Source organism: Pholcus phalangioides, unplaced genomic scaffold (genome assembly GCF_987345545.1).
Source record: "Pholcus phalangioides strain wild (caught in Gottingen) unplaced genomic scaffold, Ppha-v1.0 ptg000021l_1, whole genome shotgun sequence".
Lineage (NCBI taxonomy): Eukaryota > Metazoa > Arthropoda > Arachnida > Araneae > Pholcidae > Pholcus > Pholcus phalangioides.
In genome coordinates, this window is record NW_028301614.1 from 12,640,124 (window position 1) to 12,658,050 (window position 17,927).

A 17,927-nucleotide genomic window follows, 5' to 3' on the forward strand; every position below is an offset into this window, starting at 1 on the left:
GTATTTGTAGGGAAAAAAATCTCCAAAAACTATTATTGATTTGATTATTGATCGAAAAGTGGAACTTATGAAAGTATTAAATATCTGTACATGAATGAACTTTAAAATGGTTGTACTATACAAAAAATCAGTGATCAGATTTGCTGTTGCTTGCATATCTTGAAGTTTATAAAATTAAGCTGTTTCTTTCATCTTATAATACAAACATGAGCCAAGTCAACTTCTTGGTTATTTCCCCCCCCCTTCCTTGTATAGTGTTGTTTTCTTAAAGAATAAAATACATTGATTGATTGGAAAAACAAAGACTACAACAGGTAAAATGCCCAAGAAGGTGACTGAAAAAAAGATGCCTATTTAAAAAGAAAAATATCATACTCAAGGCAATGTTAAGCTACTAATGATTTTTTTTTTTTTAGCAATTTAATGATATTTTTGGAAATTAAACTTCAGGTTTTTGTGTATTCAGATTTTCAATTAGAATGTAAATTGTAATGAAAAATTTAATTTCTTTAATACAGTAGTACTCAAGTTGTTTAAGCCTTTAACTAGCCAAGTTTTGGGTTATGCAAGTTACTTTTAATAAATTGATTTTGAATGCAGTAAAATACCAGGTGTACAAGTATGAAATGCAGATTTTTTTTCAAAAAAACACGTTGAATTCGTGAGAATGATAAAAAGTGCTTTATTCAAAGTATGCTCTATTGCTTGTTATACATTTCCCCCATCTTTCCTGAAATTTGTGAATACCACGCCGGTAAAAATCTTCCCCAAATGTGAAAAAATAGCTCGATGAATGGTTCGCAGCAAAAGTTTGCTGCGAACCATTCATCGAGCTATTTTTTCACATCTTCACACGAACCAAAACGTTGCTCAGAAAGTGCGTGACCCATCAATGCAAACAAGTGGTAATCGGAAGGAGCCAAGTCTGGTGAGTAAGCTGCATAGGGTAGAACTTCCAGCTGAGTGCTTCCAACGTGCCGCGAACCGCTTTTGCTGTATGTGATGGAGCATTGACCATTGAACATTGTCAGGGAGCATTTCACGTTGTCATGGGACATTGCGATTGGAAACAGCTTGTTGACTAACGCCCAATTGCTCTGCGAGTTGTTTTTGTGTCTGTGTAGTATCATCTTCGTCCAACAATGCTTCCAATTCCACATCTTTTTTTTTAGGCGGTTTTCCATGTTCCTTGTCTGCAACATCGAAGTCGGCACTTTTGAAAAACCGAAACCATCATTCACAAGTATCTTGCGATGGAGCATGTTCACCATAAGCTTCTCGAAGTAATCGGTATGATTCAGCAGCAGTTTTCTTCAAGTGAAAACAAAAAAATAAATTATGTCCGCAAATGCTCTTTGTTCAGTATAACTTTCGACATATTGAACACAACAATACACACACTTTTCCAATTTATCACTCTTGCGCATATGACACTTGTTGATGACACAACAAAATGGCACAGTGTCAAATCTTTATAGCACAAACTGCATGGGTGCACCATCTGTTTTCTGAAATCCGCATTTCATACTTGTACACCTGGTATGCCTTGCGAAGTGCTGGTTCACAGAATGCCTGCACCAGTATTTCAAAAAGTGGCAATATATTATCCTTAAGGAGAGGGATTGGCTTACACTGTCTTGAATCTCTTAACAGCCAGTGTAAGTTTTACATGAGAAATATGCAAATAGTCTTTAAGATTTTAATTGATATTAAGACTCTATCAAATGTTTTTTCTTTTATTGACAGAAATTTTTCATGTCACTTGGGCGTTTACCAGTATTCATTGCTCAAGTAAAGAAAAGTGAAGCAGCCTCTACTTTGCAAAAGGAACATAAAGTTAGTCTTGAATTTTCAGCTTATAATTATAGGTTTGCCTCTCTCTCTCTCTCTCTTGATTCATAGCTGTAGCTCTTGATTTATAGCTGTAACTTTTATCATCAAACCGCAATTTCCCCCATAATAATTGTTTCAGATAAATAATAAAGTTCAGCCAACACACAAACCATTTCGAAGTTGGGAATGTGTACCATAAAAGAGTTTTCTTCTTTTTCTCCTACCACCTTTATCACTTCAATTTCAGTTTCACTTGAAATCAATTTTTCTGAAGTAGTACATTTTGTTTAAGGGAGAAGACAAAACATTAGCACACAATATTTTTCTTTTCAAAATGACAAAAATGTCTGTAATGAGTGTTGTTTTTTTTTCATTTTGTTAGAATATAATATGACATTGGTATTTCGAACTTTTAAATATTTTTCCCAAGTCAATAGCAAATAACCCAAGACAGTTAATATAACAAAATCGGAAAATAATATTTCTAGCATCAAGTGTTTTTTTTTTGGTAATGCATGTTTTTCAATTTCCTTCAACATTTTTCCAAAAATTGTTGAAATTTGAGTGAACTGCCAGATCTGATCTTTCATCACTGAGATGACTGGTTCCAAGCCCGCAGCTTTCTTGAAGCAATTTTGAATTCTTTATTGGCAGACTTTTTGCCATGCTGAACAAGCCATGACATCCACCCTCTGTCAATCATAATACCGCCTATGAATGACAAGATCCATCAACACAGTGGTTATAACGGGAATATTCTTTTCTTATCAGTTTCTTTCACATCCGGAGATAAGCCTTATTTGTGTGAAAGAAAAGGAATTTACGGGTGAAAATGCATGAATTTAGTACAGAAGATACAAGAATTTTTTTCATTTTTTGAGGTATAGAGTTTTTCGAGAAAGAGAGGTTTGACTGTAATGGATTTTTCATTTAATTTATATTTTTAGAAATGTTATTTAAGAATCTTTTTTTTAATGCTCAATCTCGCCACTGTGATTTCATCACTATTTCTTTTCTTTTTCTTGTGTAGGTTGATGAGTTGATTATCAAGAAAGAAATAACCAAGTTTTCTCATCTCTCTACAGTTATACTTAGTTTAAAAGTAATTTTTTTAGTGCTTAAATGATATGCTAGTTCATGAATTCTTTGTTCAATGTCTTCAATAGCATTCACTTGTGAAAAGCTTGTTTTTGGTTCCTTTAAACAGTTTCTTCCCATATGAAAAATGTAAATTCAAGATTAAAATACAGTCAGATCCTGTTGTAGCACCACAAATTTTCAGGGAATAAATCTTCCGTATAGGGATTGTAATGTAAAAAATAAAACCTGTTTTATCACCAACTGTTGTTTGGATGTATACAAACTCAATGTGTCATTCCCCAAGAATTTCCACAACATTTTTTCTCCCATCTCATTTTACTTTTTTTTTCCGAAAAGAGTTGAGGAATCATCCTTTTTTCATTCCACTGTTATTATTGGTCAGCATAACAATAGTTCACACAAAGCAAATGACATGAAGAATAAAGAATGGTATGGTCTGGTTTAGAAATCCCATTGAATACCTGAACGTTTGTAGGGACCAAAACAACCAACATATTCAACGGAACAGATGGTTGCTCAGGAAAGTTTTTCAACAGTGTATCTTTTTACTCGCTGGTTATTACATTTCGAGTGCTATTGTCTTACTTGATTTACTCCATTCAAATCATGCAATAATTAAATAATTGTAGGTTTTTACAATTTTATAAATTTTCTCATTTTACAATTGAATAGGTTATTTTATTTATGAAGTAGCACTAATAAAAGTTACTGCAGTGGTAGTTCATAATAAACATGTGAATTTATGTAATGAAGCATCTTTGAAACCCTATTCCGACCATGATTTGATATAACGCCGAACTTGTTATAGTGCCAAAATTCTTTGGGTTGGATGGTGGCGCTACAACAGGGTTCGACTCTGTTTTTTTTAATTTCAAGTGCTTCTTGGTCCAATCTTGGTTAATATCTCACAGCTGCTGAAATACAAAAGTAGAGCGCAGTTTATTACAAGATCTTAGTCTTGATGCTGATTACTGTCTTTATTCCAATCATGTAAATTAAATGTTTATTTGGAAATGAAATTCTGTTTTCCATCCGAATTTCCCATGCTGATGAAGCTGCACCATTACTTCAGTGGTTTCATGATATCTGATGTTAACAAACCTTATTAAGAAACCGCTTTGTTATCCCAAATGTGAAGTGCAAAATTTCACGTTTTGGCCAAAGATATAGATGCTTGCACTTATATGTAGGAATGTTTCCCTAGATTCAGGCTACAGAATCTGGGAGCATGAGTAGAGATCTAGTGTAGATATAATTGAACATTGAAATAATAAAATAATATCACGTTCTTTTTGTACAATGCTGGGTGAAGGTGTAGGTAGAGCAGCACCTCTGTGAAAATAAAATTTCGTCTGATTTTACAGAACTTACTGTACCACTTTACTTCACACCAACTGCGGCCATATATCACCATACTGCGATTTCCAACTAGTAGAGTTGGGTGGAAAATGAAGGTTCAGTGGGTAAAGAACTTGCTTCTGACATTCTATGCCCAGATTCAAACCTGTAGACCTTGATGGTGGAAGATGAGCATCTTACCAACTTACTGTACTCGAACTTTTTTTCTCCTGCTGCCATGCTGGAAACAGTCCCATTATAGCAAGCATGATTTCGTCTTTAATTTTTATTTATTACAGCTGTCTTCAATACTATCCATGGACACATCGTTCAGATAAGTTTCTGATACTTAGTGACATACGGAATGATATCAATCAAGTCAAAACATTTATACAGTCGAACCTCGCTGTAATGAACTCTTGGTTATATTGAACTTTTTCAGTGGTCCCAACTGAACACCTATTTAACTAATGTTATTTTAAACGATTATAGTGAACTGCTGAGAAAATTAAAGCCTACTTATAGTGAACCAAAATGTCCCTTTCACAGATTTTTTTCTAGTTTCTCAAAGGTAAGCTTACACATATTAGAATCCCGCAATACAGCATTCCTTGACTTTTGTATCAAGTTCTGTGCTGCTACCAATGGATCAGGGCATTATTCGCAGCCCCAAATCTCACTACAGAAAGCGGTTATGCATATTTTGGAAAGGCATGAAATGTGTGTGTGAACAGCAAGTATAACACCTCTCTTTTGGAAGCAGTTGTTTTTCTCGAGTAGTCTTAGAGAGAAGTAACAGATGCCACAATTCACAGCTGCTTTCGACACGCAGATCTCTCCAAGAATGTATTGGAGCAAGGAAGAGACAGTATTGCATATGACAAAGATGAAAACCTACCAATTTCTATATGGCTGGAAAAGCATTGTAAAAATTTTGTTCCTATAGATGAAATGCTACACTTTGAATCTTGAGATAATGAGGTGTGTACTTCAGATATTCCTACCAATGATGACATTGTATCCAAAGTAAAACAAACGGACGATGCTGACGAAGAAGATTCCCTACCCTCAGAAAAAGAAAGTGAAATGTCAGTACCTTCAATCTCGGAAGTGAAAGTGATTGCAAACACACACATTTTGAATACTTTTTACACTTTCTCTGAATACTTTTTTCTATGAAAAATGTGGACGAAAACTTTACTTTTTCCTAACTGTCGATAAGAAAATTGATGAAATTTACTTTAAATCGAAATATATTCAATCAAAAATAACAAATTTTTTTTCCATAGGATATGTAAAAATAAAAGTAAGTAATACTACTCTTCAAAATTCTTCCTTTCTAATATTTGATTAATTTTCTATTTAAGTGATTATAATAATTTATTAGGAAATTGTGTGTTATCGTAGTGAATATTTCCAACAAAACCACTATTAAATGTTAAGAAATTTTCATTGCCTAGAATTAATTTGTGAATTCTCATTGATGAGCGACATAGGTTTTCTGAACATTGTTCAAAAAAAGGAATAGAATGCTCGGCTTCATTTTCAAAAAGATCTTTTTGCGTTCTAAAGTTATTCTTCTGCTTAGTATGCTGTAAGGTTGTGGAGACATACCTACAGAGGGACATAGACTTGGTTGAAGGGGTGCATAGAAGAGCTACACATGTCCTGTCCGTATTGGCATACGGGGCTTGAGTTATGAAGAGGGACTTCATTTTTTGAATATGTTTACATTGGATGAATACAGGTATCTGAGAAATATGATCGAACTGTTCAAAATTTTCAATGGGATGAATAGGATGGACCATGAATTATTAGTGCACCATCAATCTACTGCTTTTACAAGGGGACACCAGTATTCAGCCGACCACCCACTGTCGCCATAGTGGTGGTCGGCTGAAGTTGGTTTTCTGTGGTTCCCAACTTCAAGGCACAAATGTGAACCGATCTCCCCGTTAAAAAATCTCGCCACAAAGAGCAACTGACCTACAAACAGCGAAAAAAAAAATTCAATCATAACACATCACTCGCTTCACTTCTGAAATATAGATGGCAGCACTGAAAAATCAAACACAACACTACATATCCACTCAGACTGTTAGGTACACACATAGTTACACCTTCGGCACAACTAGTTAGGTAGTAAATCGCCCATAAATGGTGATAGACCTGAGTTGTGCTCGGTTGGAAAAAAAAAAGTATCGATTGGTAAGAGGCAATTCTAGGTTATGGTGTGTTGCAAGGAATTTTTCTCTAATAGGGTTGTTAATAAATGGAATATCTTATCCCCAGATGTAGTAAATTGTAACACAATTGACACGTTTAAAAAGAAATACGATAAACATGTTGGGGTAAATTGAGAAGTTATCCATACTTAGAATAATACAACCATAAGTATTCTTTATGGGCATTATATAATATTTCATCATGTGTATATATATATATATATATATATATATATATATATATATATATATATATATATATATATATATATATATTGTTTGTAATTGCATTTTCAATTGGGTTGCTGTATTTTTGAAATATATGACATCAATATTTGTTATGGCCATCTTTTTCTCCGCCACCTTGTTAGGCATTTTGCCTGTTGTGGCTTTGTATTTGTATATTTGTATAAATATCAATGTTTCAACAAATTTGAATATAGTGAACCTTGGATTATAGTGAACTTTTTATTGGGTCCGCAGACAGTTCACTATAACTGGTTCGACTGTATCTTGAAATAGCATGACTTTCCAGGTTTTCACCATACAAAATATAAGAATTAATTTTTTTACAAATTTTTTCTTGTATGAAAAATATATCATGATTTTGACCAAAAAAAAAGTCATTAAAATTTTTTTAAATCAGAAAATTGCTATTTTAATTAACTTCCTTGTCAACCAGTTCCTGACAATTAAATTTCAACTTTAAGATGTGTTGAAGCTTTGTAATTTTACAGAACCTGCTCATAGATGTTCTGACATTTTTATTTTATTTTTTATTTTGTCTTAAAATCGCCTATAATATCTATTTACTTTTTATTTTATTTTATAAATGTTGAAATGGATTGTCATACTATATACAAAAGGGAAACAAATCATATTATTTATTCACTTATTTTAAATATCAAATTGCTCCCCCCCCCCCCAGATATAATTTGTAAAGTATAAAGTTAACAATTTTCAAAGAGACAAAAAAAATTGAAATTCTAATGTTTGTTTTTTTTTTGAATAATAATAATAGGGCAATGTTGGCATTTCAAACTTGTTGCAGTCACCAATGCGTCGAGTCTTATTTACATCTGGGCTGCCAGATACATTTATGATTAGACTGAGGCTTTTCCTTCGCATTGCATTATTTACAGGTGAGTGTATGAAACTTTCCCGCTTAGAGAATAAGAATATTATTACTTTAACAATAGTTACTTATTAACATATCTTGGTAAGTTCAATCTTGTTACATGCATAAATTAAGTTATTTCTAAAAAATGCTAGAATTTAACATTTTAGTCAATAAAATTATTTCATATTAAATTCAATTCCCAAAACTATTTTTAATTAATTTTCTGACATCCACTTCAGCTTCCATTTTAATTGAATTTTGTAAATTATGAATTTTTTTTTTCTGTGAATTATTTTTAATTATGATTTCAAAATGCTAAAAAAATTCATATATTAACATTGGTGATGAGGAAAATACTGTATGTTAGGAAGAAAAGATAATGAATTTATGAATTTTTTTATAGAATTATGAAAAGCAGTAATTCGTGGACATTATTCATAATACTGCCAATGACAATAGCTCATTTGTGTTTTTATAAGGCATTTATTGCATGTTAACAGTTATTTTGCTTTCATAGAAACAACTTGGAGCAACAGCTTCCTGAATGGCTATCCCAGAGATTCTCTCCTCCCATTGTTATTGAAAATAAGTTCAGAAATCACAGTGAGTATAAAAACATATTCCATTCATTTTCGTCGGTTTTATACCATTAATTACATAATTTTTCTGAATAGTTTGCATAAATTTCTGAATAAATGCCTTTATGTTATGTCGAGTATAATTGATGATAATATAACAGGTAATTTTATGTGCTTTTGTTATCGAATAATCATATTTATTGTATTTTGGTCTCATTCTTGCATGCGATTATTTTGGTTAGTATCCCAGAGCGTGCTTTTTGTAGATGCACCTTTACAGAGTAAAGATGGCATGCAAAAATTTCTTGAGAGAATTTTTCTGAAAAACTTGATGCAAAACTCGGCACCATATTACACACCATAGGTTGTTCACCACTAGTCTGAAAGATAAATGTTTTATGGAGATATATATATATAAACGTTCCTATTGATTTTGAATTGAATGGTATTTGACCAGTTATATAAAATAACTTTTCTAAACTGAATTTAAGAAAACAAACTTGTTCTCAATTCAGAATATAATCAATCAGTCATTTGACTTAACTGTTTGTTTTTTCACTTATCTTTCCAAATATTACTTGAATATAGGATGAATATGTAAAGATCCAACAAATTTCTAGGTCCATCATAGTAGTACATTTATTGAGGTGGAGTTTATTAGATAACCCAAAAGATTTTCTAGGTTGGACCAAGGCCCATGTAGGTAATCTTGGAAACGAGAGAGCATACTCTCTCTAACTAAGGCTGCTATCAACTGTGACAATAAACTTGATAACCCTTTCCCACTAACGCTCCTGAAGCGACAACTTAAACAAGCAACCCTCCAGAAATGGCAGCAAATCTTAGACCAAGGAATAACAGCTAGGACAACGCACAAAGTTGTCCCTCGAGTTACATACAGCACACCAAACTGGAATAGGGAGATGACTATCTTCATAACAAGACACGACCCATTCCCTATATATCTACAGGAATGGAAACGCCGCCGAACAGACGAATGTGCCTGTGGTATAGTGGGTACTCCTGTTCACTATGCCACAGACTGCAAATTTACAAAGCATCTACACAGGTACAAATATTCTGAAAACAATAGTTCACTCAAAAACACAGCAGCAAGGATTACAAGACTTGTCACATATATACATGCCAACGAAAAATGAAAAATCTGTTCAGATTTATAAAATAATTTTTTTTTAATTTTTGTGAAAATGAGGATAAAACAGAAATATATAAAAGCAACAATACAAATCATATCCACATTACTGCCATTACTAATACGTAACCATTACATGTACAAGATATAGCATGTACTAATGGGACCCGAACAAGAATTTTTATGGCATTCCCGTAACAATGATGTAAATGTGATAACTGCATGTGTCCTCCATTCAGTTCTTCTAGCAGGGGTGCTAGGCGGGAGGACACGAATGGTTTTAGGAACAGCTGTCGTATGGTCCGCCACTTGGCGATTTTTGGCACCAAACATGTCTGATGGCCCGACAAAGAGTCGCCAAGGCCGTCAGACACTACGGACACCGAAAAAAAAATCATCAGCTTGCAAAACATAATAGAAATCACCAAGCATAAAAATAGAAAAAAATATCAGTTAAAAAAATTACACCTGGGCCATTTTTTTAATAATAAACAGATCGGGGCATAAGGAATTCCGGGCATGTTGAATAAATAAATATTCTATGCATTAAAACTAAAACCCGGACCCTTTTTTTAATAATAAATGGATCCGAGCATGAAAAATTCTGTAGGTTCATTTTAAATAATAAACCGATAAGACAGAAGGCATGGCAATGGATGAATAAGTAATAAATACAACGAAATAATAGAACAGTATGATACAACCTGAGCGATAGATAATAATCCAAATGACGCGAGCTACAGAAGGGAGGAATAATAATCCAAGAGACGCGCTGGAAATGGAACAACAGCTGTTTTGAATTTTTGAAAAAACACAGTGAACAAAAGAAAAATCCGGTTTGATGAAGCCAGCGTCACCTGGTGTTACCCAACGAAAACTGGAAAGATGTTTAAAAATACGGCAACCCAGAGCCCCATTATGACGGTCTTGGCGACTTATCGCGAGGAAAAAGTCACCAAACTTGTGGCTGACCATACTGCATCTGTTCCTGGTTTTATAACAACTATTACATGTAATTTTTATTTTATATACATTCTTTTTATATATATATATATCAATATAACCAGCCAGAGCGAGTCAACCAAAACAGCAAGACTGAAGCTGATCCTTAGCTAAGGCTCTCTCCAGACAATACCCCATTTAAACTAATTAGAGCGAGGCGACTCGGCCTGGCAGTTATATGTGTGTATATATATATATATATGAATGTATGTGTATTTCTCTTTCCTTTATTCAAGGAAAAGTTCTTCATAGATTTCACGTCCACAACACACGTGCTTACTCATATTGTCATATTTATGTTGCTTACCGAATAAGGTGCTAAGCAAGATACAAATACAAATACAACGCCACAACAGGCAAATTGCCCAACGAGGTGGCTGACTTAAGAACATCATGGATCCCCGAGCCCTACCTACTACTGCTACACCACAAATGCACCCCCCCCCAACGAACCCCCCCCAACGAATCAGTGCATGCGGGAATGTGCGTGTACGTGTAGTGCAACCTGACGTAAAGTTTGTTTCTGTGTAATGTTTGTTATGTGCAGTGCTGCCATCTGCCACCAGTTTTTTCAAACTATGAGTGAAGTGTTATGATTGAATGATTTATCGTTGTAGGACTGTTGCTCTCTGTGGCGAGACTTTTTAACTGGGAGATCGGCTCGCATTTGCGCCTTGAAGTTGGGAACCACAGAAAACCAACTTCAGCCGACCACCACTGTGGGGTTCGAACCCGGATCCTCGCATCGCGAGTCCGTCACTATAACCACTCGACCACCACAGCGGCTGCCACCAAGATGGCACGAGTGATCTCTGATTGTATAGATTCCCCCCACACAATATTTCTATTTTGTAATTTTTTCATCAAATCCACTACAGTGAGTGAACTCAACCCAATAAAACTGATGCTGGCTTCTACTCCGTAAGTTATCAAACCCATTTGCTTACCAATAAGGTGTTAAGCGAGATGACTCGCTCCGGTGGATATTTTATATTTCACAATAAGATTCTCATTTCATGGTTTTTTTTTGTTTTTTTCTTGTATCCTGTGTATATAATATGGCAAGTGTGAGATAACAGATGAGATGGCATGGGCCCCCCCCCCTCCAGTTGCTTTTATAATATACCTCCATCCTAATATGTTTACATTCATCAATCTTAACGTAACCCAGAAAATGTTCTCCAGCTCCCAACCCATCTCGTCTGTAATCACCACAAAAATTTTTAATTGCAACAGTACCTAATTGTCCGGGGAAAATATGTTGTAAAAATTTTGTATGTTAATTTTTTTTTTTTTTTTTTTTGACAAAATAAAGTGTTTTGGACTCTGCCATGAAGCTGGGCTGGAAAATATTTCGGAAACAGGATAAGTCCAGTGGCAAAGAGTTCTGGCATTCAGTCATTCAGGATGAATGTGTTTTTTTTTTTAACATATATATACACTCATTGCCATAAAAATTTGCGCACCCAGAAGAAGTCGTCAAAATGAAACGAAATTTTACACATGTAAGTACTACGTTGATATAAGTAAGTGATTAGAAAATCCAAGAAAAGGGATCATTTATTGCAGAAAAAAGTACAGATGAACAGAAGTTTTATTACTCTGTTGGATCCCCTCTAGCGCGAATGCACGATGCGATACGAGCGGGCATTGAGGCATACAAGTTCCGTATGATGTCCTGAGACATCTCGTTCCACAGTTGCTGTAAATGCGCCTCTAGTTCAACCAACCTCGTAGGGTGTCCAACTTGCCGTCCCAAATGATCCCAGATATGCTCGATTGGTGACAAATCTGGGGATAGAGCAGGCCAGGGAAGGGTGGTAATGTGGCAGAGGCAGTCTTGTGACATCCTTGGTGTGTTGCCTAGCATTGTCTTGTTGAAAAATTTCTCCTGGGAGCCCTGCCATGAGTGGCAACACATGTGGCTGAAGGATGTTATGGACGTACCGCTGGGCTGTCATTGTGGCATGAATCAATATTAGGGGTGACCGTGTATCGTAAGCAATAGCACCCCATACCATGACACCAGCTGTGGGAGCGATGTGTCGCTGTAAAGCGAAGGCAGGATTGAAGCGTTCACCACAGGGCCTCCACACACGAACACGATTGTCATCACTGCTCAAGTTGAATCTCGATTCATCGCTGAAGACGACCTGGTTCCATTCCGTTGCAGTCCAATCCCGTGTAAAGAGGGGTTTTACTGTACCGGAAAAAAAAATTCATTTCAGCCTTATTTTTAATTTTCTACTTGTAAAGCAATTACTGTATATACTCGTGTATAAGCAGAGTTTTTGTGGAAAAATTTGTTCCTAAAGTGGGGTGGGGAGTCTGCTTATACTCGGGTCAGTTTTTTATGAGAAAATATTGACCCCACAATCATTAGTCATTTTTGTAGCAGTGTTTGAGAAACCGACATTATTGGTATAGGATATGTTCAAACCCCACAGAACTGATGTCAAAGAAATTGAAACATCATTGAATTTGATACCAGGTGGGTTAATGTCGATTGTGCAGCCTTTAGATGTGAGCATCAAGCCTTTCAAAGACTATTTGAAGGATTTGTGGATCGAATGGATGAGTGCCGATGATAAAGAAAACTACAAAAAGTGGTGTCTTTAAGAAACCTGACATTGGCCTAGTATACCAATGGGTACATGAGGTGTAGAATTCTTTTTCCACCAAAATTATCATCTCATCCTTCAAAAAGTGTTACATCAGCAATGCGATGGACAGAACTGAAGATGATATCCTCTTTGAAAGTGACTATGGCAATGAGACAGCCCAGATGAAGATAAAAATAAAGATGCCACACCCTATGACGATCTGATGGTTTACGATGAGCTTGGAGACTCAGAAGAAACGGATTAAAAAGTTTGAATCATTTTCTATTGTAAATTTCCATAAGCTATTCATTTTGCATGAAAATATACTTTTTTTTTTCTCTCTGAAATGCACAGATTTTTTGGGTCGACTTATACACGGGTTTTCAATTTATTGTGGTTTTGGTGGTCCTGAAGTGGGGGGTCGGCTTATGCATGAGTATATATATGGTAATATTTTTAGCTATAGGTGTAGAATTTTTATGTTGGTATCATAATACATGTTGAATGCAGCGATCTTGCTCTTTTATTTAAATGAATTATTTTTTTAAATCTATTTTGAACTGTTTTCCTATTTTATTTCAGGAGGCATTGCCTGAAATATTGGCTTTTGTTACGTCATATTTCAAGATCTGGGATGGCCAGAAGTCATTTAGTTTGATTTTGGACATCATACAATACTGGGAGATCAGGCCTTTCTGTGATGTGCTAGATTCAGTTCTGAATCCTTTGTATAAACATTACTGTTATTCATCTGTTGTTTTCAAGGTGATACTAAATCTCATACTATTTTGGTGCTAAAATTCTTGTGAATAATTTTTTCTTTAAAAATACAGCTAGTTAAACCCTTAATAGGGGGATGGACAACACAGTAAAATTATCTAGTTTACCTTGATTTATTTACATTGGACCTTGTAATTTACACATTTTGCACTGTGCTGTTGAAAGTTGTCTCAAAAAAGCGCCATTTTTAAAAAAATTCATGTTTTCATAATTTACATGCATATCGAAAGAAAATTGACAGACTGGACCGTGGAAGACTCTAAAAAAAGTAATGTAATATATATTGTGAGGAGAGACAGAAAATAATTATCTGTGGTTGCTAGTACACTTTTTTGGTCAAAAATTGTTTTTGTTACCAAGTCATTTCTGTCATTTTGCTTTGGCTTGAGTCAATCTTGTTGAATACTGAAATGCATGGCCTCAGCATCAACGGCAGAGCAGACTGATCTAACGTATACGCATATATATGAATCTACATGATCGTGCCCCCCCCAGCCTTTCAAGTCTATCCGCCTATGCTGAAATAGGGCTATGATTATATACTGTTTAAGGGGTACCCCCCCCCCCCCTCATCCCACTGTTTCCTACTTTTTCTAATTTTTTGAGTGTGAGCCCTGAATATTGCTTTGGAAGGGGTATGAAGAGAGAATTTTTAAAAGTAGGCAGGCTCAAACTCTGAATTTAAAATAGACTATATTATTTTGATTGATAGAGACAAAACTTTATGGATAATTGAATAATAAGAAACATACTCTATCAATTGGAATTTGGTGTTTTATTCAATATGTAACAGTAACAGGTATGCATGATGTTTTTAAATGTTTGTAAAATGACTGATTTTTTTTCTATGAGTGCATTCAAATCTGTGTGAATTAAAAAATTGAAGGTGATTGATTGATAAATAATTAATATAAAAAAACACTTTTTTTTTTTTTCAGTGCTCAGTTATTTCCTGCCTCACGAATCTGTATCAGAACTGGGTATTATATGAGACTCCTCGTTTCATTGGTAATACAGAAAATTTGGCAGTTTCACCCACTTATCAAAAGCAACTGTAAGCTCAATAATAAATCATATTTTTTCTTGAAATGTTTTACCCATTTACATCTGGAAGCAGAATAATCTGTTAATATTTGTGTCCCCCTATCACTGATTGTAAAATAGCTTGCTTGTATAGAAAATAAAAATCTATTTCTTTATCAATGCATGGTAATACAGACCAGGCAGCAAACTTTGTTAAATGAAAAATCTTCATTGAAATTTGATCAATGTTTAGAATTTCATAATACAGTGATACCTTAACCTACAAGTAATTCATGTTATGGGCAAAAAAATATACACAAAATATGCTCTTACATATGATAAAATATTTGACCAATCAGCATGAAACATACTAGAAAAGGCTATTAAGTACTATGAGCAATTTGAATCCAAAAGGCTGCTCTTTACTGTATTTGTGTTTGAAAGCAAAAGTACTCATCTTGTTATTTGTATTTGTCTATAAGTATATTGGGGAAAAAAAATTTCAAGGACGTTTTGGTGTCTGAAACAGAAATAGCTATTTCTTGTCTAATTTGGCATGCTGAACATAAATTTGATCATAAAAAAGGCTTTATTGGCTGAAATTGCAAATTTAATATACATATAATACTACAGTGTAATACATTGTGAAACACTATTCAAATTCTTAACATTTTAGAAAGCAAAATAAATATACAGAAAAATAAACACACTAATATAGAAACTTCACCAATATATGCAGACACATCATTTTAATATATATAAAAGCGAAAAGGTGATATATATTAGCGAAAGAGGGTTCTCATACTAGGGGATTTCAATTACCCGGGTATTGATTGGGAGAACCTTTCATCTGGAAATCAGTATGAAAGAGACTTTCTTAAGTTGGTGCTCGAAAATTTTTTGTATCGGCATGTATCAGAAGCCACTAGGGGTACTGCTATTTTGGATTTAGTTCTTACTAGTTCTGAGGATCTAGTTGAACATGTTTCGGTGGGGGAAGAGTTTTCTTCCAGTGATCATCGTATCGTCAGATTTCACTGTAACTTTTCCTTGGGTAAGGTTGATAACAAAAGACTGGTTCCTTGTTTTCGAAGAACTAACTTTGATGTTTTGCGAAGAAGGTTAGTGGAAGTTTTCAAAGACCGGTTGGAATCAGTAGGGGTGGTAAGTCAATGGGAAGAATTTAGTACGAAGCTGTCCTCTGTTTTGCACGACGTCATACCCTTTGTTCGAAAAAAGCGTGTTTGTACATCACACCCTCTATGGTTCACGGATAGCGTGCGGAACCTTTATCTTGAAAAGAAAAGAGCATTCAGGGAGTATAAAAGTGGACGAGGTGACCTATCATTGTTTACTGATAAAAGAAGACTGTTGAAGAAAGCGATAAGGGATAGTAAAAAGCAAGTTGAATCTAGGTTGGCAGATAACATTGGCTCTGACCCAAAATCATTTTTTCGATACGTCAATAATGGATGTAAGGGGACAGTTGGCCCCCTCTCGATAGGAGGCTCAAAAGTAGAGAGCAATGTAGGCATGTGTAGTGCTTTCAATGACTTTTTCGCGTCGGTTTTTAATGGAGATAATGATATTCGATATACGGGTGTTGCATGGGGTAATAAAACGCTCAACGATATTCAAGTGGAAGACGTGGAGGTCCTAAATCTTCTAAGAAATGTATGTGCAAGCAAAGCACCAGGACCAGATGATATCTATCCCAGGGTTCTCAGGGAAGGTGCTAATGAATTGTTGGGGCCAGTCGCACAGATATACAGGAGTAGTGTTGCTGAGGGTATCGTCCCAAGAGATTGGAAACTGGCTAACGTTGTTCCGATATTTAAGAAGGGTAGTAGAGAAGTGGTGTCTAATTATCGTCCAGTGAGTTTGACGAGCTCCCTCTCGAAAATTTTGGAAATTATCATCAAAAGGCAGTTTGTGAAGTGGATAGATGAGAATAATGTATTGTCGGATAATCAGCATGGGTTCAGGAAGGGGAAGTCATGTGTAACTAACCTCCTTTGCTTCTATGATTACGTGACTAAGGCTTTGGGTAAGAGCAAAAATGTCGACGTTGTTTACCTTGATTTCCAGAAGGCATTCGATCGGGTCCAACATGGCAAACTCTTGAAGCGTTTACACGAGATTGGAATAGGGGGCAACTTGCTGAATTGGATAGAATCGTGGTTAAGAGATAGGTCGCAACGAGTTATGGTGAACGGGGAATTCTCTGGTTGGACAGACGTCACAAGTGGAGTTCCTCAGGGAAGTGTCTTTGGCCCCATACTTTTTTCACTTTTTATCGACAAACTCGATCAGGGTATCGATGGAATTACTAGCAAATTCGCAGATGATGTGAAGCTAATGGGGGTAATCGGAAATGAAAGCGATAGGGAGTTGCTCCAGACCAACTTAAACAAGATTGCAGCATGGGCAAATGAATGGAGCATGACGTTTAGCGTAGATAAGTGCATGGTCGCTCATTTTGGTTCGAACAACCCACGGTTCTCTTACGAGTTGAATGGTGTCACTATCCCGGATGCAACTAGAGTCACCGATTTGGGAATTCTCATTGACGAGCGACTTAAGTTTTCTGAACATTGTTCAGCGGTTGTCAAAAAAGCGAATAGAATGCTTGGTCTCATTTTCAAAAAGGTCTCTTCGCGTTCTCCTAAAGTCATTCTTCCGCTTTTTCGAGGCTTAGTTCGTCCTGGACTGGAGTATGCTGTAAGGTTTTGGAGACCATACCTACAGAGGGACATAGACTTGGTTGAAGGGGTACAGAGAAGAGCTACGCGTGTCCTTATTGGCATACAGGGCTTGAGTTATGAAGAAAGACTTCATTTTTTGAATATGTTTACATTGGATGAACGCAGGTGTCGAGGAGATATGATCGAAGTGTTCAAAATTTTCAATGGGATGGATAGGATGGACCATGAACTTTTAGTACACCGCCAATCGACTGCTTTTACAAGGGGACACCAGTATCGATTGGTGAGGGACAATGCAAAGGTTATGGTGTCGCAGGGAATTTTTCTCCAATAGGGTTGTTAATAAATGGAATAGCTTACCCCCGGAGGTAGTAAATTGTAACACAATTGACATGTTTAAAAAGAAATACGATAAACATGTTGGGGTAAATCGAGAAGCTATCCATTCTTAGAATAAGACAACCAT

At 35.5% G+C, this 17,927-nt stretch overlaps 1 protein-coding gene across 2 annotated transcripts in view; it reads left to right on the forward strand.

Annotated features, from left to right (window-relative positions):
• LOC149070646 (centromere protein I-like) overlaps window positions 1–17,927 on the forward strand; it is a 111,229-nt gene that overhangs the window by 72,550 nt on the left and 20,752 nt on the right. For both annotated transcript variants that reach the window (XM_089248963.1, XM_089248964.1), the window contains exons 8-13: window positions 1,747–1,836; window positions 2,864–2,935; window positions 7,519–7,639; window positions 8,135–8,220; window positions 13,536–13,718; window positions 14,672–14,787. In XM_089248963.1, the coding sequence (XP_089105089.1) occupies window positions 1,747–1,836; window positions 2,864–2,935; window positions 7,519–7,639; window positions 8,135–8,220; window positions 13,536–13,718; window positions 14,672–14,787 (668 nt within the window). The remainder of the gene's footprint in view (window positions 1–1,746; window positions 1,837–2,863; window positions 2,936–7,518; window positions 7,640–8,134; window positions 8,221–13,535; window positions 13,719–14,671; window positions 14,788–17,927) is intronic.